Below are 24,402 nucleotides of genomic sequence, written 5' to 3'. Positions count from 1 at the left end.
GAATAAGTTCTCACAGACAGAGGCCAGGGACAAACCCAGGACCCCAAGACCCTGAAGCAGTGTGGCAGCTCTTCTACCTGCAGCGCCACCATGCTGCCAGATTTCATATTTGAATTACAGCTAAATACAGACTGTGAATTATCTTTCAGCATGTGGAACATTTTTCTTCCATTCTTCAATGGTTTATAAATTTCAAACTGAAGTTTATAGGTTATTGATAAGTGGTCAGTTTCTGCCACATAAATAGACTCACTGTGACTTTTAGACTCTTGTCTGTTCCCTGGGTGTTGACTGTGACCTTCGCGAAACCATTGGCCTTAGTTCGACCTGGTTGCCCTCCGGGGTGTGCCACCACATCCACACCTTTAGCTGGAGTCTGGTCTGGCTTCGTCACATAAACCTACTCAAACCACAAGTTCAGATTGGTACTGCAAGGTTTATAATAAAATAATAAATGTGTATACACACACACACACACCTTGACATCAAAAGGCATTCCAGGTTTGAAGAATTTGGGTGTCTTTTTGAAGTAAATGGTGTACGGAGACATCACAATGTAAATGCCTCCCTTCTGAGCAGCCACCATTTCACTCCCTGGGGATAAAAAAAAACTATCATATTTGAGCATAAATAATATTAATAATGTCACAATAATGATCTTATTGTCTTAAAAGTTTCCAGTATGAGTGACATTCCAGTATGAGTGACAAACCCTAACCTTAACTTCAGTAACCAAAATGGAAGCCATTGGATATTTTAGTTCTTTGAATACAAATGTTTAGAAAATTTATGTACACAGTTGTGTTAATGCACTTTTGGTTACAAAAACAAAATTAAATCCCTAATGCCTACTATGGAAATTTAGAGAAATATGCAATCCAGAAAGAAACATGATAATGGAGATGCACAATTTCAACTCTTGATGCCTAAACCTTGCAGAAACAGTCGAATTGTAAATGAGTACCTGCAACTTTGGCCCATTACAAAGTGAACTTATTAGAGAAAGACTAGTCATTGGAATAAGTAGTGACGGTGTCAGACATTCCTTGCTTAAAGGGACTGACCTCACACTAGCCAAGGCTATACATATCTGTCAAAGAAGTGTGCGTACTGACTGTTACGTCTCAGTCTAGGAAACGATTTCCAAAATAAATAATAAAATAACAATAATTCACAAAGACTGAAATATACTACATGGTTTAGATTCAACAGAACACGTGTAATTACAAAATAAGTATAATAGGCAAAACCAAACAGAATCAAGCAAGACAACAAAAACAAACAGAAACTAAGCTCATGGCCCCAGGGGTAAGCCAAGGCCAAAATAACAAACAGAACACAACACTAACTCCAACCCCAAAACTAGCTTACCTATACAAACAAATAAAGGACAATAAATATACATAACTCCCTATCTATCAAGAACCAGGAGAAAAGCCGATACAAGCAAAACCAAGCTACACAACATGGCAGCCCACAAATGGCACGAGGAGCAGGACATTCTTCAGCTTCCTGCTTCTATATAGCCACTCACAAGAGGGCCTTCTCAGCACCCAGCACTACATGAGAGCTCCACCTAGAGACAGGGAGGTAGAGCAAGAGAAAAAGACAGACACACACACACACAGTAGCACAGGGCAAGCCACAGTAGTAATTCCAAGGAAAATACATGAGCCATTACACCCCCCACCAACAAAAAATATCTTGGGGTATAGAGAAAATGATAGAGTATCAGTGACAACATTATCAGACTCTTTCTTGTGTTCAACAACTATATGAAATGGTTGAATCAACAGTGCCCAGCGCATTAAACAACAAAACAAGAGGGTTATGATCTGTATATACTATAGTAGGAGAGGAGTGTGAATTGAAATAAACCTCAAAATGTTGTAGAGCTAGAAGCAATGCCAGCATTTCCTTCTCAATGTTGCTGTACCTCAATTGCTACCTAGTGAAGGTCTTAGAATAAAAACATACAGCATGTATGCACCTGCTCCATTATCACATGTATCCACTTCAAGCTTAAATGGTCATGAAAAATCAGGAGTAGCCAGAACCGGAGCACTACACAAGACAGCTTTCACACTGTCAAAAGCCCTCTGACAATCACTAGTCCACACATAATTCACATAACCTTTGAGCAGATTTGTTAAAGGGAGCACCATGACAGAAAAAATCGTAAAAAGAACAGTAGTGTCCAGCCATTCCTAGAAATCTACATAGTTCACGTCTAGTACGTGGAGCAGAAAAATCAAGTACAGCCTGCACTTTATGACTTGAAGTGTGAACTTTCAACTGACTTACATGTCTGCTAAGGTACAAGATGGTAGCCATACCAAATTCACATTTAGCAAGATTCAAGGTCAGGCAGGCTTTTGTTACAAACCTAGCTGTTCCTAGCCGGTCAATACAATCTTCAATGCTAGGCAAAGGAAAGGAGTCAGAGACAGTAACAGCATTCACTTTTCTGTTAATAGTACAGAATCTAAATGTTCCATCTTGTTCGGGACAAGAAGGCAGAGTGAACTCCATGGGCTGGAGCTTGGAAATCCTAACCCATGTTGAACAAAATACTCTACTTCATTTTGCATAATAACCCGTTTGGCTGGATTCACATGGTAGTTATTCTGCTCAATTGGAACACTTTTACCAACATCAATATCATGTTTGAGTATTTGTTTGGCATGGCACATCTATGAATACTGCTGAAACAGTGCTTTCAAACCAGAATGAGCATCTTCAGGGAGAAGTTGCAGACATATATCAAAGGTGGACAGCAACTCTGAGTTCTGTAGACGTGCAGACAAAATGACAGAGGAAGGCATTAACACATCATCATCAACATCATCAGCTTCACATTCTGCTTCAGGTACCACAGCAACCAGAGCAGGCTTAATGCAAGCCGTAGACAAACCTAATAGCTGAGAATGTGCGTATTCTTCACGTGGAACATATTGTTTCAACATGTTAACATGACATTCACTGCTGCCTTTTACGATCAGGAGTAGACACAACATAATTGACCTCATTCAGTTTCTCATGCAGAACCAGAAACCGGCAACAATGTTTGCCTCTCCTAATGTTTGCTAATCATGAGGTCATACAAGAGTCAAGAGTCAAGAGTGGGCGGCACGGTGGTTTGGTGGTTAGCACATTCGCCTCCCAGCGCTGGGATCTTGGGTTCAAGTCCCATCTGGGTGGAGTTTCCATGTTCTCCCCGTGTCTGCGTGGGTTTCCTCCGGGGGCTCCGGTTTCCTCCCACAGTCCAAAAAAAACATGGAGGGTAGGTGAATTGGCTTCTGTAATAACTGTCCTGGTTTGTGAGTTAATGAGTGTGAATATGTGTGTGAGCCCAGATGGATTGGCGCTCTGTCCTGGGTGAAATCCTAGTGCCCGATGCAGTCATCCAGGTGGACGGTCGTTTCTGGTTGAGAGTACGCTGTGCGCGTTTGGCTGCCGCTTCTCACCAGTGTGTGTGTGTGAATTGAGTGTTCTGAGCAGTGTAGATTGTAAAGCGTCCTTGGGTGTCTAGAAAGGCGCTATATAAGTGTAACGATAATAATAATAATAATAATAAAAAGAGGTTTTAGTCCACCTCAACTGGTGTTCGCTTATACAGTGCGGGGACTGTTAAAAGCTGTTAAAAGACCAGCTGTTGGCTGAAAGATTTTCAGTGCATGGTAGTTTGTTAGAGTATGTCAGTAAATTTTGTGAGAAGCTCCATAAAGCCTGTGAAGCGGCACAGACATCTCTTTCATCTGCAAAGTCTTCTTTGAAGTTATGTTTTGATAAGAAGCAGTACTGAGGGAGTTTCAGCCACATGACCAAGCTTTTGTGTTGTCATCCCACTCTTTCCCAGTTTGCAAACAGAAAATACGCAACTAAAATTTGAGAGTTTGCTAAAACTGTTCAAGAGACTGAGGATGAAAGGCTGAGGAGATTTAATGCTCCACTTGCAGTTGCTGAAGCACTTGAATAAATAGCTTGGCAGTAAAATTTGTTTCCTGATCAGTTTGAATATTTTTAGGTAAACCAAAAATAGAGCAAAACCATAAAAAGGCTTTTGGAATTAGCAGTTATTGTACGCGGTGGGAAAGCATCTGGAAAACGAGTAGATAAATACATGATAGTCAGTAAATACTGGTTACCACTTTTTGTCTTAGGAAGAAGACTAACACAGTCCAACAATAAATGTTCAAAAGGCTCACCCACAGCAGGCCCTGGACACAGTGGAGCCGGGGGAATACCTTGATTAGGTTTAACGGTGACATGACAAACATGGCAAAAATTAAAGTATTTCACTACGTCAGCCTTAAGTCCTGGCCAAAAGAAATACTGCAGACCATACATTATAGGTTTTTATTAACACCAAAATGTCCAGCCATTATATGATTATGAGCAAGGTTCAACACAAGTGTGACTATTTTCTCATTAAAACACTGTCTTGTAAATAGTAAGCAACAGAACGTACCCAAATTAAACCTGCAGACCTGCATTTAGATAAAGAGAGATCTAATCTTGGGCAGACACCAACTCAGCCCGATTAACAGGAAGGGACAACATACAACAATCAGCAAGACCCCCCCAGTCCCTTTCACATACAGAGTTGTCTGCCAGTATAGAAATGGAGGAATCTTCATCCTTTCCCTGACCACTACTAAATAAGTTAGCAAGATCAAGTACCCCCTTACTAGAGCACTGGGATCGAGTTGTGACACACACACAGGAAGGAACTTAACAGAAGGAAATTCTTCTTGTCGTTCATCCAATTCATTTAAGGGAGGTTCAGACACAATCTCCGGGATGAGGAACACTTTTCCACAAGCAAGGTCATTACCTAGTATCATATCCACCCCTTAAACACGTAATTTATTTCTCACAGCAATTATAACCATTCCACTGACCAACTAAGAATATAAATGAATGCAATGCAATGGAACACACATGAAGGACAAATCAATCCCACAAACAACCACAAAAACAGTGTTCACCTAAATCAAGCACATTCCTAGAAAGAAAGGACTGTGCTGCCCCTGTATCACTTAAAAGCTTAACTACCACAATACCCTCATCATTTTCAGACAGGGAAACACAACCATTCAATATAAAAGGCTGGAAAGTAACATCACATTTTTCCTGACTTAGTAGATCCTCTGATGCAATAGCAGTGGCAGCAGACATATAAGCTACATTCTTAGGTTGATATTGATATATTAAATTCTAGACTATACAGTCCACAATCAAGTGACCAGCTTGCATACAATAAAAACACACACGCTTCTCAGAAGTGCATGAGGAAGACTGAACAATAGGACTGGTAAGAGACTTCTCAATTCTTGGTGATCTCTGGAAGGTTTGAGAAACCGGAGACCACTCAGCTTGACCTCTTTTGTCCTTACCACCAATTAAGGAAGAGGGGGCATTCCAAGAAGAAAAAACACATTTTATGTGTCAGAACAAATTAATTTGTCAATACAGCAGCATCTGACAGTGTGGAAACCTGCTACTATCCACAGTTTATTTCCTATACAGACACTGAATTATGCAAATTCAGTAACTACTACTGCCTATCCAAATCTGCAGCTGTGGCTGCCAGTAAAGCTGGCTTTTTATCTTACCATCACTATGTGCATTGGAACTCAAGACAGCATCATAACAGAACCATCCACTACTCAGCTGGGACAAATATTTGCTCTTTCTGGACTTCTTTTCACCCATTGAAGCATTAATCTTGTACCATTAATCTACATAACTTGCACTCTCTTCCCTCTGCTAACTCCGGTACCATTTTTGCATTACTTAATATTCGATCCCTTTCTAATAAAGCAACAGTACCTCATGAGTCTAAACTACTATATTGACATACTTTTCATAATCGAAACTTGGTAACAAGCTAGTGATTTTTATGCTTTGAATCAAGCTACCCCCCCCCCCCCCCCACCACCACCACCACCTGGGATCGACTGGGATCGATATTATTCTACCGTCCACCTAAACCAAACCCAACTCTCTGAGTTACTCACTTAGGCCTGCACAGTTCCTCATCCACTTGTTGCTCACCGCTCCCACAAAAAATTTATTTCTTTTTGTAAGACTATTGATCCTCTTCTTCTTAATCAATCTGTTTCTTCAATATTTCCCGTTGACTCGGCTCCCTCATCTCTGGAAGCACATGTTAATGTTATACACTGCTCTCTCTGAATCTCCAAACACATTAGCTCCTCTGGAAAAAAATGGTGACCTTCTCTACTCCCTCTCCTTGGCACACTGCTGATCTCCATACAATGAAGCAGGCTGGCCATCAGCTAGAATGGCTTTATAAAATGTCTAAACTTACTGTTCATGCGGATGCCTACAAGCAGCACTTATTTGCCTATAGGGATGCTCTTCATGTTGCTAAGACAACCTACCTCTTCAATGCCATCAATAATCACCATAGGTTAAACCAGCAGTACCTCTTTTCAACAGTTACAAAGCTCCTTAAATCCCCAGATAATACCCTTGTCCCCTCTCCTGCACTGTGCAACGCCTTCTTACATTACTTTGAAACAAAGTTAGCAGATTTCTGAACCACACTAGTCCTATATTGTCCATTCCTCTCTTTCCAGCCTATCTTCCCCTTCCTTAGCTGCTTTTAACAGTGTTGACTCTTCTTTCATTGCTAACATTATTATCTGTTCCAAGACCATGGCCCATGCTCTTGATCCCCTCACTAAAGCCTGTCTACCCACACTCACACTTTTTATCAACCAATCACTCCACCTTGAACATGTCCTGTCAATTTATAAATATGCTGTTGTCATGCCCATACTTAAGAAACCCGGTCTTGATCCCTCAGACCTCAGTAATTATTGCCCTATCTCTAATCTCCCATTTCTGTCTATGGTTCTTGAAAGAACTGTGGCCAGACAACTCCAAGAGTATCTTGAAATCAATGATACTTTTGAACCTTCATGATCTGGTTTCTGGCCTTTCCACAGCACTGAATCAGCTTTAGTTAAGGTTGTAAATGATCTACTGGTAGCTGCTGATGCTGGTTTCCTCAGCATCCTTTTGCTTTTGGACTTTAGTGCTGCATTTGACACGATCAATCATTCCATTCTTCTGTCACAATTGTATGAACTTGGCCTCGTCGGTACTGCCTCGGACTTGTTCCAATCTTACGTAACAGACAGAAAACAGTTTATCAACTCTGTGGCCATACCTCCTTCACCTCTGTTATTACACAAGGGGTTCCACAAGGATCTGTCCTAGGACCTCTTCTCTTCATTATATATATATATATCTCCTCTTGGCCATATATTATGTTATTTTAACATATTGTTACAATGAAGAAACCCAGATCTATCTTAGGCAAGTTTAGCACAAGTTCTGTCACTGATCCACCCACTGCTCATATAGAAACCTGCTTAATCGAGATCAACAACTGGATGAAGCAAACTTCTTCATGCTAAATGGCAATAAGACTGAGATCATCCTGACTGGCACTAGGTCAGTCCTGAACCAAATTTCTCCTCTCTCCCTCAACACTGGTAATGTAGAGATTTCTCCTTCTACTCCGGTCCAAAATCTGGGTGTCCTCCTCGATTCTACTCTCTCATTCACAGCCCACATAAACTCTGTGGTAAAACCTGCATTCCTCCACCTGCACAATATAGTTATAGATATGATGATCACGTTCTCAGTCTGCTGCTGAGCTCCTCATTCACATTTATTTCCAGTAAGCTAGACCTCTGTAAGTCCTTGCTGGCTGGCCTTTGCTCTTCTTCTGTCCATAAGCTCCAAATGGTTCAAAATTCTACTGCTCGGCTACTCACTCTCACTCGCAGACAAAACCACATTACACCTGTTCTGCAGGATCTTCACTGCCTCCCTGTTAATAACCGGATTCAATTCAAAATTCTCCTACATACCTATAAGGCTTTAAACAATCTGGCACCTCCCTATCTGTCTGATCTCCTTCTTCCCTACAAACCTTCTCGCACTCTCAGATCTTCCACTGCTGGGCTGTTACATGTCCCATCATTCAAACTCTGTAGATTTGGTGATCAAGCTTTCTCTAGGCTTACTCCTCGACTATGGAATTCCCTCCCAACTGTGGTTAAACAATCTCCCTCTTTTTCCATATTCAAATTCAGTCATAAGACTCACCTCTTCTCTCTTGCTTATGACCTCCCTTTGGCCTAATTTGCTAATTTTAGGTTTCTTGTAATTGTACTGCTCTTTTTTTTCTGTAATTGTTGAACCTGTATTGTTTGTGTGTTGAATGTTTCTATAGCAATTATTGTAAGTGTCTATATAAGAATAATGTATTATAATAATTATTATTATTTCACAAAAAAAAAAACAAATATTGTTCTGAGAAGTAAATGTGTTTTCTGTATTTTTCACCTCACATTTTACATGAACAAACACAGGCATATCATTATCCTTGTGTCCTGTGGATTTCTTTTTAGTGACCAATTTGTATCTGTCAATTATAAAGATCCTTAATTTTCCATAGGAGGTAATAACTCTAAACTAACTTTTACATTAACAATTATCTTAACCCGTACCCCTTACTTTAAACCTAAAAATAACACAAAACCTAACACTAACCCCAGGTTAAAACTTACCTTCAACCTTAACACTAACCATAACCTGGTCCCCACAATGTGAGTGTGTAAACTGATCCTGTCAATGTGATAGGTTCTTGGCACACACATACAGTTTCTTACCACCCTCTGTTAAAACACTGACTGATATGTACAAGGAGTTTCCCACCAACTCTTGGATGTTTGGGAATGTTTTCAGAATCATGTCCTTTGTCAGCTCAGCAATGCCCTCTCCCTCATGGATCTACAAACAAAAAACACAGTCTTACATTTGCTGAATCACAAATGGAAAACAAAGCATTCAGTGAGCAGAGGTCACACAGCCAGCACACCATACTGGGGCACACAAGGGTAGAACTCAAGATGGGCATGGGCTCATGTTGGGTTGGTACATGGGCTCTTAGTGGGATCTAGGTGGGCTGCCTCTACCACTTATATGTGGGCAGCCCAGTAACTCTCTCTGCCCTCATAGTGTATCACTATAGATGGGCCATACACTCATCATATCCTTGTCCCATCTCTGACCCTGGAAGGTATCCACATGTGGGACCATATTTTAACCAACAGATTACACTTTCTGGGACCCAGCTGGGCTGGTTGTGTTGGTTGGGCAGATTTGCTCATTGCTCCTCACAGTGTAAAATCAATTCTGAGAACTCACTGTAACTCTTCCTAAAGAGGCTGCCAGGACTGTCTTGGAGTCACCTTGTATCAAACCAAACACCACAAACGCCACTCCTTCCACCTTGTTCCCAAATAGGTACCTTCAAATAATACACAGTGGTTACACTTCTGTGTACTTCTGTGGCTTTCTGGTCTTCAACAGTCACAATCTAATCCACTCTTCTGCTGTAAAATGCTTGAATAGATCATGTTGTTACACCGTAATTGACAGTGTTTAGTTTTGGATGTGCTCCACTTACTTGGCTCTGATGTCCACTTGAAGCTTCTCATCATCCACATAGAAGAAAGACTTTCTTGGTTCTAAGATGATTTCAAAGGTCGGCAGGACTGCAAAGCAATGTATACAAGTCAGGACACATGTAAACACACAGCAAGCATGTCATTATATTTTAGACAAAAGATCCTCACCATATTCTTTCACTTCAAATTCAGCCGTGAAGTTCTTCTGAGGAAGGTTCTTGTACCGTGCGGCCACAGTCCATATTCCTGGGCTGAGGAGGACAATACACTTAAATTCACAATATCAAATGTTAGCTGACACATAATACTGTGGCATGTCTCTGAAATTGTGATGTCCATAATGAGAAAGCATTACTGCAGTGCACTAACCTGGCAAGTTCAGGGATACTGTATTTCCCAGACAGAATCCCTTGTTTAGGGAAGATTGTGTCCTGGTGAATTGTGATTCCTTGGGGGTTCTTGTAAAGTGAAAATAGAAATATTACTAATTAGATGTGACATATACAAACATCAGGTAACTTTAACCAAACTTTCTAAAGGTCATTTTACAGCAGCTGAGCCAGCGCCAGGATCAACGTAGAACATAAAGCAACATAGAGTGTTAAAATGGACTTAACTTCTGAACCCTGTGGCCACAGATTTCTGTGGCAGACTTCTCTCAAGTTGTAAACTCAGACAGACCTGTTTATGTGGTTTCTGACACTGTATGATAGCAGGGTGTAATGATGTCAGCATGAGACTAAATTGCAAAGGTTTGCTTGGATTTAAAGGTAATGGTATGTCGTAGTGTTTTGGAAAAAACATACCACAAAATACAGCAGAAAATTGTGGAACTTTTTTTTAATCTCTTAAAAGCCGAATGACTGTGTTATTCTTTGTTCTGATTCAGAGCACATTCACCAAAACTCAGAGATACTGTGGTCAGTAGCACATTCTGAAAATACAATAAGATTTGTTTTTTGAGGACTTACCATGATTTCAATGAAGATTCCAGTCTGGTCCAGTGGCTGCAGATCTGGAGTCAATGAGAAGACTCTGTACTGAACTGGGGAAGATCAAGATTTACAAACACAAACTGGACAACTCTTTCTAAAATCAGTGGAGGCAACTTTTATAGTTTACCGGTGAGTTGAGTGGTTTGTACCTGTGCTGCTGGGTGTGTAGATGCTCTTGTCTGTTTGGATGAATATATAGCCAGATTGGAATGAAACCATGACCACCTTCTCCAGGACTCCGGTGGGAAAGTAGGCCTGCAGATACACGTACTTCTTCTCTAAGGGGTCATAGCTGAAGTCGTCCTTGTTTTCAGGAATCTGAACCACAGAAAAACAACTTGCTTATTTTTGGGATCTGTGATTTGAAGATTTTAAAGGACTAGTCTGGGAGGAACTGCAATTTAAATTCACCCCCTGCCAAATATGACCAGTTATTTAATGTTTAGCTTTGTACTGGAGCTGAGAGACATCTTTAGCTAGCAATATGTGAAATATATTAGCTTCATGCTTACTGTATACTTGAACTGTGAAGTACTTACCTCATGTTGTAATCTCTGGCAAATTTATATATGTAGATTCTGACATTGTATGATAGCAGTGTGTAACGTTTAAAGCATGATCATTTGTAATGCTAATAATGCTAATTTATCCTTGCTTTTTTAAAGTTAAAAGATAACTCTCTATAGATCTATTTGAGATTAAAAAAAACAACTCAACCTGAGACAAATGCTTGAAGATTAATCCTTTGCACTCAGTCACATCTAAGGTGATCGGACATGTCTTGAAATTTTAACAAATTTAACCTACATTTTGGGAAATGTTTGTTCTCAAAAGCTACACATGCTAATATTCAGCACAAAAAAATTGAGAGAAGTATGTATGTCATTTATCTTTTTTGTCATTTTTGTAATTTTCTGTATGTCATTTTTTGTTTCAATTAACTAGGGTGACCAGATCTGAGATGGTGAAAAAGAGGACACGCCTCCGGGGGTGAGGGTTGATGAGCTCTCGCCCCTCGTGGCCAACATGGGAATTTCTTTTTTAATTCATCCGAGAACTTACATTTATGTTTCGGCATAGCTGCTCGAAATGAGGGTAGGTAAATGAGTTTTGCCTAACGTAAACAAGGACTACTGACGTGCAAACTGATCAATTAAATATTTGCAGAGAAGGTTATCGACCAATAACGGTAGCTCTACAGTCAGACCGTCCAACCAGAAGATTTTAGGCTACTTCACCACTCCCCCTTCTCACTCAAGCGAACCAATCGGAGTAGGGGAGGGCGGACTAGTTTGTGAACGAAACGCTTCTCGAAATTCTATATAAACTCTAGAAAAACAAAATCCCGGACATTTGTGAATTTCCACCTGGACATTTTTTTAAGTCTAAAAAAGAGGACATGTCCGGGTAAAAGAGGAGGTCTGGTCACCCTAAATTAACTCTAAACATGGACTTCCCAAAAGCCTACTTTCAAAGGTGCTGATATATAGTGAAATAACATATTGTGAGCATTTATGAAGTTTTCTTTAAAAAGAAAACTGCTTATCCAGCTCAGGATGGCGGCTGTCCAGAGCCTACCTGGAATCACTGGGTGCAAGGCACACCCTGGAGGGGGCACCTGTCATTCGCAGGGTGACACACACTGACCACGGGAGGAAACCCACACAGACACAGGGAGAACACACCAAACTCCCCACAGACAGTCACCCAGAGCGGGACTCGAACTTCAGGTCCCTGAAGCTGTGTGACTGTGACACAACCTGCTGCGCCACTGTACTGCCCTCTGTGATTACATTCATTCATTCATTATCTGTAACCGCTTATCCAATTCAGGGTCGCGGTGGGTCCAGAGCCTACCTGGAATCATTGGGCGCAAGGCGGGAATACACCCTGGAGGGGGCGCCAGTCCTTCACAGGGCAACACAGACACACACACACATTCACTCACACACTCACACCTACGGACACTTTTGAGTCACCAATCCACCTACCAACGTGTGTTTTTGGACTGTGGGAGGAAACCGGAGCACCCGGAGGAAACCCACGCAGCACGGGGAGAACACACCAACTCCTCACAGACAGCCAACCAGAGCAGGAATTGAACCCACAACCTCCAGGCCCCTGGAGCTGTGTGACTGCGACACTACCTGCTGCGCCACCGTGCCGCCCTCGGTGATTACAGCTTTCTGATATTTAATTCTATTTTGCTACTAATATTACATGACACTTGTTATTCTCAATACATGTGGCTCACACACTGAATATTCATGAGGTTTTCGTTGTAAATGGCAGTATTTTAGTTATTTAGCAAATACACAGACTGCTTTGGAGGAACAAAACCATAAGTATGAGCTTCAGACAACTGCTTGAAAGCAGCAGAGTACATCCTTTAGTACAAGCCATTTTATCTCTATCAGCTGTACTATGCCCTTCTGTGCAATTACCATCAGCTTCACAAATTCACTGGAATATATACTGAACTAGCATAGCATCGATGCTAATCTGTGTCAAACATGCTTCAGAGAAATGAGTCAAATATATTTCACAAAATGAAACAGTTTCTCTACAGGCAGCTGAAAAGCGTGACTGTGCCGTTTTGGAGCTCTGCACTCAGTGTGAAAACACAGCTATGTGTTTCTGTTTATGACTAAAATGGGCATTTCCACATATTGTTTTGTGGTCGTAATCCTCCAATAAGAGCAGCCGGATTAACATGCTATTACCATATAAATATGAATGGGTGGGTATTCAAGACGTGCCTCTTGTTACTTAGCATTCTATAACAACAAGCTAAAAACTACATCATATTTGAAAATATATATTTGAAAAGTAGACCCTTTACGGTTTCTGGGGGGTATGTTTATTAAGTTGCGTTATTATTTTGACACAAGTTCTGATTTATCCTGCCAGCCGGACCACAGTCTCCAGAGGATTAAGATATGCTAAGATGTTTGCAGCATGCTAATTAGATTCATAACTACAGTATGAAACTAAAGACACAGTTTTCCGGCACCAGACAAATTCTCTGCTTACGTCAGTAAAAATAAAGGCCCCCTTCCAGTATAAGTGAATTTTTTAGTGCTCTTAGTGCATGTGCGTGTTGTAGATTAGCCTTGTTAGCATATCCGTGTGGTGTTGATTAGCGTTGTTAGCATATCCGTGTGGTGTTGATTAACCTTGTTAGCATATCCGTGTGGTGTTGATTAGCCTTGTTAGCACATCCGTGTGGTGTTTTTTTAGCCTTGTTAGTATATTCATGTGGTGTTGATTAGCGTTTTTAGCATATCTGTTTGGTGTTGATTAGCCATGTTAGCATATCTGTGTGGTTTTGTTTAGCTTTGTTAGCATGTGCCTGTGGTGTTTTTTAGCCTTGTTAGCATATCCATGTGGTGTGGATTAGCCTTATTAGCATATCTGTGGGTTATTGATTAGCCTTGTTAGCATGTGCATGTGGTGTTGTATATCTGTGTGGTGTTGCTAGTGTTTAAAAGTCCAGTTTTGTTCCTTAAAGGTACATTGCATTCTCTTCTCCAGTGGGAGACATACATGTTTATAGTATTCCAATATAGAAATGTCATATAACAAAAAAACATAAAAGTCCTGGAGATGAAACAGGGTGTATGAAATCAATACATTTTAAAATCTACAGTTATAATAAAATCATGTTCCCCAATTAAAATGTACAAATATGTACAATTGAGGGTACCACCACAATGACAACATATCTGACAATGTAATATTAGTAAGTGTGCTTTTCATACAACCTTGAAACAATGGAAACATACCGCAATTGCTATGTATACAGATAATACATAAAATAAATAAATAGAAAAAACATTTGTAACTGGCATTGAAATTTGAAATTGGCAGTGTCATGATTTCCTAAATCCAATTAACATTCAAATAGTGTTTTTCAAAAAAACAATTGGTTTTACACCCTAAGAACTGCCATTTAAATCCAGACTTTTCTTTAAAAATATACTATGCTAAGGCCATATAACAAATGGCTTAAAATTCACCAGTAGGTTTGGAAAAGTAAAAAAAAAAAAAAGAAAAAAATCAGAAAGGTACTTTAAAATAGTTTGAGTTTCCTCAAATGTGTGGAAGTACACATTTGACACTTATTCATGGCATACATCAGTTCCATCAACGGTTTGCAAGCCTCTGCTGTGTTGTCTCACTTTGTCAATACCTCACTGCCCTCAACAATGATGGAAATATCAGCCGTATCCTCATCTCTGTCAGCCTGGACAACAGGGATCTTCAGGACGTGCAGTGTAGTGAAAGAACACTCAAGTGTAGTTACCTCAGTTGTACTCCTTGTTGAATTCCAGCTCTATAATTAAACATATAGAGATTATGTACATGTTCTGTTCTCTTCAATATATTTTATTTAAAAATATTTAACAAAAACTAAACTGTTTATGTAGGCAAATTCATTAACTACAGAACTTCAAATGTAAAAGATAGTACAAGCGTTTATGCTACAACCGATGCTAAAGATCTCATTTAAATAACTTAAATTAACCTCCTATCTGCTTTTCTCCCTGCCCACCTGCATTATTCACATTATTCAAGTTTTCTTACTGCAGTCTATCTTTACAGAATTACATAAAGGAAATGAATTAGTTCATGTTCATCGTTAATTATTAAAACTTTAACTAACTTCGCAGCTCCAAAAATAAACTACTTCACATGCTTTTGTTTATTTTTTTATTTCTCTCAGTAAAAAGTAAAAATCGTTTTCAATATAACCTCCTTCAACCCATTAATCACTGCTACTCCCTAACAAAGGATTAGTGTATGTCGAATTATATATTTAAAACATTACAATACACCAAAAACCAGCACTGAGATTGAGGATGTATTTTAACCTACTTAGCTAGTACCTTATGTCTTCTTAATGTGTTTAAGCGGTTTTATTTCTTATTTTAATTCTTATACTGGGGTATGCGGTTCTATGTGACACAAAAACCTTGTAATCTTGTAAAATAAACCATCAAACCACATAATTACTCAAATTAAAATAACTTGTGTATGAGCGATTGTCATGTAATTTAAATGTTTTCTGTCAGAGGAAAAAAAAGAGTTAGCTAGACTTAAACAGGTTAGCTAAACAGTTTGTCATTTGAAAAAAAAAAACGGTTCAATATTACGTATGTAACGTAAAGCAGTTTATAGAATAACGTACGTAACATTAACGATGTTAACTACATTTGGGCGATACCAAAATACATATGTATCCGAAAATATCAGGTTAAATTGAAATACTTACGGGATGAAGCTGCTGCCTGAGGCCGGTGAGAGCTGCTCGCGCGCCGCGGTCACAGAAAAGAGCGCGAATCTTCATCTTCTTCTTCTTCTGTGTTTTTACAGCGGTTCACTTCCGCCACCTTCCGTTTTCTCATTCAGAGTTTATTCATTTTAAAGCTGTCGTCTTCAAAAACTTAAATAACAATTCCCTCCCTTCAGTACCGCACTGTCTCCTTATTAACCCTATTTATCATAATCATTTCTGTCGTTCGTGTCCCAGTCATTACATCAATATTCTAAAATAGTACAGTACAGAGCTTACCTTTAACTGTATGGCATGTAACAAGTTAAAATAATGATTAATTTATTTAACATCTATTACATCGTTTTCCAGACAGTTACCAGTATTTTCTTTTACTTTTAGATGTGGGCCACATATGATTAATACGCAGTATTTAATAAAATGCTTTGATCAGTGTAGTGTGCTAACTGCAATGGCAATCGCCTTGCCAGCCGACAGTGCCAACGTGCAGCCAGACTTGGGCCAGATCTACCTTGCTAGCTGGGAAGTGGGGATTAGTTGCATAGTCATAGATCTGTGCATAGAGTTTACAGAAGGGGATATTTGACGTACAGATTTAGGGGTCAGTTTGAAGCAGGCACTGCTCATAAATCATGTACTGAAATAGTCCGGGTTCACTCACCTTTATGGCCACCAGAGCCTGGTAGTTGCTTGCGGCAGTGAGGGTAACACTTTTAGATGCCAGCTCGATGGTTTTATGTGGATGGTTCTTCACAACGATCCTCACTTGGAGATCTCCTCCAGCGTAATCCTGTGCCTCCACAAACACATTCTCAAAGCTGCCCACCCTCAGCAAGTTTGGGGCCATCAGGACGTTGCTGGAAGGGTGAATGTAAAAGTTTTAGGTTTGTAGTTAATCTATGTCACCCAGTCAGTCATACAGTCATCCAGTCACTCACAGTTTCACATCTGTGGAATATTTCACACACTCCCCCATTCACCCACCCTGCATCACCACTGTGCTGTAGTTGCAGAGAATGTTTGAGGTTAGTTTATAATTGGTAACCCTTTATAATACAGCCCGTGTGTTAATGTTTACTTTCCCGGCACTTACTGCGTATCTTCACACATTTTATGGTGCATTTTCCCATGTATTAAAGTGTACGAGTACTTACAATGTACCTTCCCATAGCTCCCTTACAATTCAGTGAATCTAAAATAATTACCAGCCAGAATTTTTACGCATATCTCCGACACGTAATGCGTCTTCTCGCATTTTAAAATGTATTTAAGTGTGCATCTAAAATACTTACCAGCACGTGTTTTTACTTGTATGCCCCTGACACTTACTGCATCTTCTCAGCATTTAAAAATGGCATTTAACTGGTACTTACAGTGCTCCTTCCCATAACAAACAGATTAAAACTTATATGAAATACTTACCTGTTCCTACTGGTACTTTAACAATTGGGGACTTTGTTATATGATTGTATTCAGCAGGCAAGCTTCACTCACATTCCAGGATCTTATTACGTTTCTAATTGTCTTATGTTCAGAACCATTGTATGGTTCTGAATAATATGATGAGCATTGGCTCTATATTCATAACACAATAATAAGAAATGCAAAGCTTTACACAAATGTTTTTATTCAATATTTAAAAAGAAACCACAAAGTAAGTGTTGTTCTCTCCTTCTTACACCATAAATACAGGGAAACAACCGGGAGCGGGCTGGATTATGTATTTCCCCACAGTTCTCTGCTTCTTACACCATAATTACAGGGAAACAACGGGGAGCGGGCTGGATTATGTAGTCCCTCACCGTTCTCTACTTCTTACACTGTAATTACAGGGAAACAACGGGGAGCGGGCTGGATTATGTAGTTCCTCACCGTTTTCTACTTCTTACACCGTAATTACAGGGAAACAACGGGGAGCGGGCTGGATTATGTAGTTCCTCACCGTTCTCTGCTTCTTACACCATAACTACAGAGAAACAACGGGGAGCGGGCTGGATTATGTAGTTCCTCACCGTTCTCTGCTTCTTACACTGTAACTACAGGGAAACAACAGGAAGCGGGCTGGATTATGTAGTTCCTCACCGTTCTCTGCTTCCTACACCGTAACTACAGGGAAACAACAGGGAGCGGGCTGGATTATGTAGTTCCTCACCGTTCTCTACTTCTTACACCGTAACTACAGGGAAACAACGGGGAGTGGGCTGGATTATGTAGTTCCTCACCGTTCTCTGCTTCTTACACCGTAACTACAGGGAAACAACGGGGAGCGGGCTGGATTATGTAGTTCCTCACCGTTCTCTGCTTCCTACACCGTAACTACAGGGAAACAACAGGGAGCGGGCTGGATTATGTAGTTCCTCACCGTTCTCTACTTCTTACACCGTAACTACAGGGAAACAACGGGGAGTGGGCTGGATTATGTAGTTCCTCACCGTTCTCTGCTTCTTACACCGTAACTACAGGGAAACAACGGGGAGCGGGCTGGATTATGTAGTTCCTCACCGTTCTCTACTTCTTACACCGTAACTACAGGGAAACAACGGGGAGTGGGCTGGATTATGTAGTTCCTCACCGTTCTCTGCTTCTTACACCGTAACTACAGGGAAACAACGGGGAGCGGGCTGGATTATGTAGTTCCTCACCGTTCTCTACTTCTTACACCGTAACTACAGGGAAACAACGGGGAGCGGGCTGGATTATGTAGTTCCTCACCGTTCTCTACTTCTTACACTGTAACTACAGGGAAACAACGGGAAGCGGGCTGGATTATGTAGTTCCTCACCGTTCTCTGCTTCCTACACCGTAACTACAGGGAAACAACAGGGAGCGGGCTGGATTATGTAGTTCCTCACCGTTCTCTACTTCTTACACCGTAACTACAGGGAAACAACGGGGAGCGGGCTGGATTATGTAGTTCCTCACCGTTTTCTGCTTCCTACACCGTAACTACAGGGAAACAACAGGGAGTGGGCTGGATTATGTAGTTCCTCACCGTTCTCTACTCCTTACACCGTAACTACAGGGAAACAACGGGGAGCGGGCTGGATTATGTAGTTCCTCACCGTTCTCTGCTTCTTACACCGTAACTACAGGGAAACAACGGGGAGTGGGCTGGATTATGTAGTTCCTCACCGTTCTCTACTTCTTACACCGTAACTACAGGGAAACAACGGGGAGCGGGCTGGATTATGTAGTTCCTCACCATTCTCTACTTCTTACACTGTAACTACAGGGAAACAACGGGAAGCGGGCTGGATTATGTAGTTCCTCACCGTTCTCTGCTTCCTACACCGTAACTACAGAGAAACAACAGGGAGCGGGCTGGATTATGTAGTTCCTCACCGTTCTCTACTTCTTACACCGTAACTACAGGGAAACAACGGGGAGCGGGCTGGATTATGTAGTTCCTCACCGTTCTCTACTTCTTACACCGTAACTACAGGGAAACAACGGGGAGCGGGCTGGATTATGTAGTTCCTCACCGTTCTCTACTTCTTACACCGTAACCACAGGGAAACAACGGGGAGCGGGCTGGATTATGTAGTTCCTCAACGTTCTCTACTTCTTACACCGTAACTACAGGGAAACAACGGGGAGCGGGCTGGATTATGTAGTTCCTCACAGTTCTCTGCTTCTTACACTGTAACTACAGGGAAACAATGGGGAGTGGGCTGGATTATGTAATTCCTCACAGTGCTCTGCTTCATACAAAGTAATTACGGGGAAACAACGGGGAGTGGGCTGGATTATGTAGTGGACAACTGTTATCCCAGTTTACTCTGTAGATACACAAAAACAACAGGGAGTGAGCTTTACTTCTGTGTTGTGTTGTTCAAGATTTTATCTGTGATTGGATTGAAGACACCGACACATCATAGTAATGTGGAGCATTTATTTTCCTTGTCTACACAAAAGGCCCAAAAGACGGTTAAACAATGTCAACAAGTACCAATTTAAATTAATTATATTCAACAAAGAACATAAAACAATGTTCTATGAACAATCAGTACCTGTAATCTCACTTCATAATTTACATTCCACCACCTAAACTCACCTCGGACTCAACTGTGAATAAGAGTAACCATATTCTCAATCAGTACAGGTATATGCCTCAGACTGCAAGGTCATACAGCCTCTACTTTGCCTCCATTATTAAACCCAGCTTCTATTCAGCACGAGTTGTCCTCCTTGATTGGCTGCTCTTTTATAGGGAAGCCCCTCCCCTCTGTCTAATGGATCAAACCACTCTTAACTCACTCTTAACAAGAGTTTTTATTCTGAGGGAATACATTTTTTAAAAGCATTCCCTGTGGCGTTTAGTGTTTTCTCACCAAATATCTCTTCAACAATGTCCTGCTAATGACAGCACTGCATTGTTACTGTCAGGTTTTGAATAATGGGGGGATCTGGGATGGTCTGTCCCCCTAATTAAGACTTGAACCCCCCAAAAGAGGGTAAAAATAATAGTTTGGGTCCAAACATTTACTACTTGAAACACCACTACACTGAACCATCCCATTCCTTGTTAAGTTTTACGTCTTCTTTGCCTGCCTCACGCACATTATTGGTCACGTGGATTGCATCCTCATTAAGGTAGCACCTGCACAATCCAGAGAAGGCATTAAGTAAGTAGCTATCTAGCTTAAAAAAAAAAAAAAAACATTTATTGCCTTCAGTAAATCACTCACGTGAAGTTGTTAGATTGTTCGGTTTCACTGTTCCACATTAAATGCTGCAGTGGCAATGCACACATTTCAGGCTGATGATGTGTTCTGTAGGTGCTTTGAACATAACTTTTAGGTGGACCATAACATTCAAATAAGAAGCCAGGTATATTTTTAATGTGGAGTGTTTGTATTTTCTGCACAATTTTTAGGTGGAAGGGAAAATTTGAAGAAGAAGAAACTTCATAATCTGGTGGCTGTAGTAGTGCGGTATTAGTTGCTGCTGTGAGTAGTTCTACAGTAAATACAAATATTACTGCAGTGAATTAATACATTGATGTATAAACGTGTGCATGGCTTAAGCATGTTGGTTAAAATGCTTTAAAAAAAACTTGTTTTACTTAATGTTATTCACTAAAAAACCTTTTACTTTGAGACTAACAATAGCCAAGCTTCTGTTCTGTGAATTCCACCACTCTTCTCTAAGTATTTCAAGTGTAGATGCTGTATTGATCCCAGTATGAATGGATGAGATAGGATAAAAGCCTATGCTACACTGACTTTCAGTGACATTAGTTCCATTTATTCAGAATTAATTAACACATGAAAGAGATTCCGTAAAATATGACTATAGTTTTCAGGGCAAGAAAATCCTGGTTACTATGGTCATTTTCTACGTTTTTGTGTGTGTGTGTGATATACTCACAGTGGGTCACATAATGTGAGCAGTGGTGAAGACAGGAGAGCAGCAGCAATCCACAGCAGATTCACCTGCATCCTGCTGGTGTCTGAACAAGTGTTTGTTACTGTGCAGATACACAGCTTTAATATGGACACACACATACACCCACACACACATCTCACACTCCCCTCTCTTCTGAGGGTCCACCTACAGGGTCCACCTCTTCCCATCAGTGTGGTTATGTAAGACTGGAACGTGGTGGGGGGGATACGGGGTGCAAAGTCTCAGTGCTGTTTTACCAACTGAGATAAGCCTCCACCTGAGGTTTACTTCTTACTGTCTCCTCACTGATCATGTTTTGAGTCATGTTTTTCAACGCGTTCCTCCTGACACCAGCTGCGCAGCTGCACAGAGAACCTGCTGACAACACTTTAACGCACGGTGTGATCTCACACTGTAAAATAACCCTGGACAAACACCAAATATGAAGTTTCTAATGCATTCATGTATCACCCAGATTTCAAGGCCCCTGACAAAAATTGAGAGACTTCAGAAAGTTCACATAGATTTTCACAGTGAAGGGAAAAAATGATGGAATCATCCTGAAATTAGTGTTTCTGAAACAGAGACTGGCACAAGTCTAAACTTCACATTCATCTGCAGGTGAAAGGTATCACTTACAGACCTCAGTGAGCTTTAGGACTTGAACAAATCAAACAGTGTGTTAAATAAGAAAACAAAATAAATATTGCCCTTTCAAAGTGGAGGATCTCGAGCAATTTCTTGCTTGTATAGAGTATACATTGATAGACCTGAAAAATGGATGATTCATCATACTCCAGGAAATGCAAGGAAGACTCTGCCATGGATACCAATGACCTAACCACAACACCAGTCAAGGTGGGTTTGCTACATTCCATCAACAATAAAGTAAACCTTCTCAAGCAAATTCATAAAGAATTGTAAGAGTTGCAGAAAAGTCTGGACTTAAGAAAGCAGAAACCAACACATTAAAACACTGAAAACACCTTACTACACTCAACACTATCAGGCATAATGGAAACAATCACAAAAGAAAATAAAACACTAAAGGAGACTATTCTGGATATCGGGTGCTGTAGCCTGAAGAAAACCTTATATTTACTGGGACTGAAAAAGAGTAAACACAGATGTCCCATAGAAAATCTTTTAAATGTTTTTGCAGCCTCCCCTTAAACTTCCATCTGAAATGGTGAACACTATTATGTTCCATCACGTTCACAGATGCGATACCAAGAACAAAATATCTACAAGACCCATAATCGCAAAATTTGAATGTTATAAACAAAACAAAAATAATAATATCATAATAATAAATAATAATAAATATAAAAGGCCAGGGGAAGGAGCTTAAGGGAACCATTCATTCATTGTCTTTAACCCTTATCCATTTCAGAGTCGTGGTGGTTCAGAGCCTACCTAGAATCACTGGGCACAAGGTGGGAACAGATCCTCGAGGGGGCACCAGTTCTTTACAGGGCGACACATTCACTCACACTTAGGGACACTTTCGAGTCACCAATCCACATACCAATGTGTGTTTTTGGAGCATGGAAGGAATCTGGAGCACCCGGAGGAAACCCACACGGAGAGAACACACCAAATTCCTCACAGACAATCACCTGGAGCGAGACTCAAACCCACAACCTCCAGGTCCCTGGAGCTGTGACTGCGACACTACCTGCTGCACCACCACTCCACCTTAAAGGGAACCAGATATGGCATAAATAATCAGTTTCCTAAAGAAATAATTGAATGAAAAAAAAAACTTTTTCCAATAATGAAACTACACAGAAGAGAAGATCGACGTTCAAATATAATAGTGGACAAACTATATCTAGAAATTCAGCTCTACTAGGACTCTGTAATTACACCATAGCTATTCTGAATTGAACCCATGTTATACTTCTGAAGAAAGGACAAACTGAGTAATATTTTTATACAAAATACAAATTAGTCTCTATTTCATCATTCTTTTTCTACACACTTTAGATATTTCAATACCTCACTCTATACTCACCTCTAACACACTCACTTAAGAATCCTCATACAAGATGCACATCTCATTTTATGTCTGTAAGTTTGCTTTTGTTTGTGTATGTCGTGGAAATTTATAAATTTATAAAAGACTATTCCTATTGAATCAGCACAACAGTCAGCTTTAATGCAACGAGGAGTCTTTTATTTCTTCTGCAGAAGAATTACCCCATGTCTGAGAGCTGCTCTGCTGCAGGGTGGTCCACTTTTTATACCTTTATTTCTGTAGCCTTGTAAGGGTATAAGACATATTTTCAGTTCTCTTTTTCTGAGAACTGCCCTCAACCCATTCCGGGCGTGTCACCAACAAGTGGAACACACAGAAACAAAATAAGTTCTGCCACATGTCTCACTTCAGCAGGTAAGAGCCTTCTAAACACACAGACACACAAACAACAGAAAGATTGTGTTGCACAGTACACACCTAATTGTAGTTAATAAAAAGATTGTACTACACACACACACACACACACACACATATATATATATATATATATATATATATATATATTTATATATAATTATAAAACAACAAATTTCACCTACAGTCTGTGTCTCATATGTTATTCAAAAGATTTGATGAAGTCTACCATTATTAGAATGATATTTATGATGCATACAAAAATGTCCTTTATCGACACTCAGAGGATGAATGCATAAACTTACAAACCTGAACACAAGTAAACACAGGTCAGCAAGTTTTTTTTAAACTTAGCAAGGACTGCAGAGGGGAGACTGACTGCCTTTTTCCACCAATATAGAATGAGTCTGGTTCTCCTATGTGAACCAAATTTTGAATCTTTCTGTGAATTTCCATCAGCGTAAACAGGTTCCAGATAATGAAAGATTCGTTCTCAACCGAAGAATAGTACGTTCTTTAGCATGAACCATCACGACATCTGTGGGCATGTCAAGCTAAAGAAGTCCTGTTTAAAACAGACAGCAGCTCTGTGACGGGACACAGCTTCAGTTCCCATCAAAACTGGTGCAAACCCAGGGGCGGTGTTCAAATGTGTAACACACCATTGAATTCTGAACAGACCAAGAGTTCCTGATCGAATACCGGATCTTCAGTCTCCATTTATAAACATAGCTTTTGTTTACTGCATCATTTAAACTCAGCAGATGTCTTTAACCTTCAGTGTCAATAGAAATGTTCCAAATTTATGTA

General features: G+C 40.3%; 1 protein-coding gene across 3 annotated transcripts in view; it reads right to left on the bottom strand.

Annotated features, from left to right (window-relative positions):
* Positions 1-21,287, bottom strand: part of LOC136686721 (complement C3-like) — a 50,545-nt gene extending 29,258 nt beyond the window's left edge. For 2 of the 3 annotated variants that reach the window (XR_010800365.1, XM_066660657.1), the window contains exons 1-11: positions 21,180-21,287; positions 16,471-16,666; positions 10,663-10,831; positions 10,490-10,563; positions 9,888-9,976; positions 9,687-9,769; positions 9,518-9,605; positions 9,256-9,358; positions 8,718-8,838; positions 479-594; positions 254-400 (exon numbers count right to left, since the gene is read on the bottom strand). Coding sequence is in view for 2 of the 3 variants with exons in the window: in XM_066660657.1 (XP_066516754.1) it covers positions 254-400; positions 479-594; positions 8,718-8,838; positions 9,256-9,358; positions 9,518-9,605; positions 9,687-9,769; positions 9,888-9,976; positions 10,490-10,563; positions 10,663-10,831; positions 16,471-16,666; positions 21,180-21,250 (1,257 nt within the window). In the remaining variant the exon portion in view is untranslated. Of the gene's footprint in view, positions 1-253; positions 401-478; positions 595-8,717; positions 8,839-9,255; positions 9,359-9,517; positions 9,606-9,686; positions 9,770-9,887; positions 9,977-10,489; positions 10,564-10,662; positions 10,832-16,470; positions 16,667-21,179 lie in introns of those variants that run through there. The other variant, XM_066660658.1, reaches the window with a different exon arrangement.
* Between the last annotated feature and the right edge of the window lie 3,115 nt (positions 21,288-24,402).

Source organism: Hoplias malabaricus, chromosome 2, assembly GCF_029633855.1.
Source record: "Hoplias malabaricus isolate fHopMal1 chromosome 2, fHopMal1.hap1, whole genome shotgun sequence".
Lineage (NCBI taxonomy): Eukaryota > Metazoa > Chordata > Actinopteri > Characiformes > Erythrinidae > Hoplias > Hoplias malabaricus.
The sequence above is the reverse complement of the archived record's forward strand: the minus strand, read 5'-3'. Positions and strand labels throughout refer to the sequence as shown.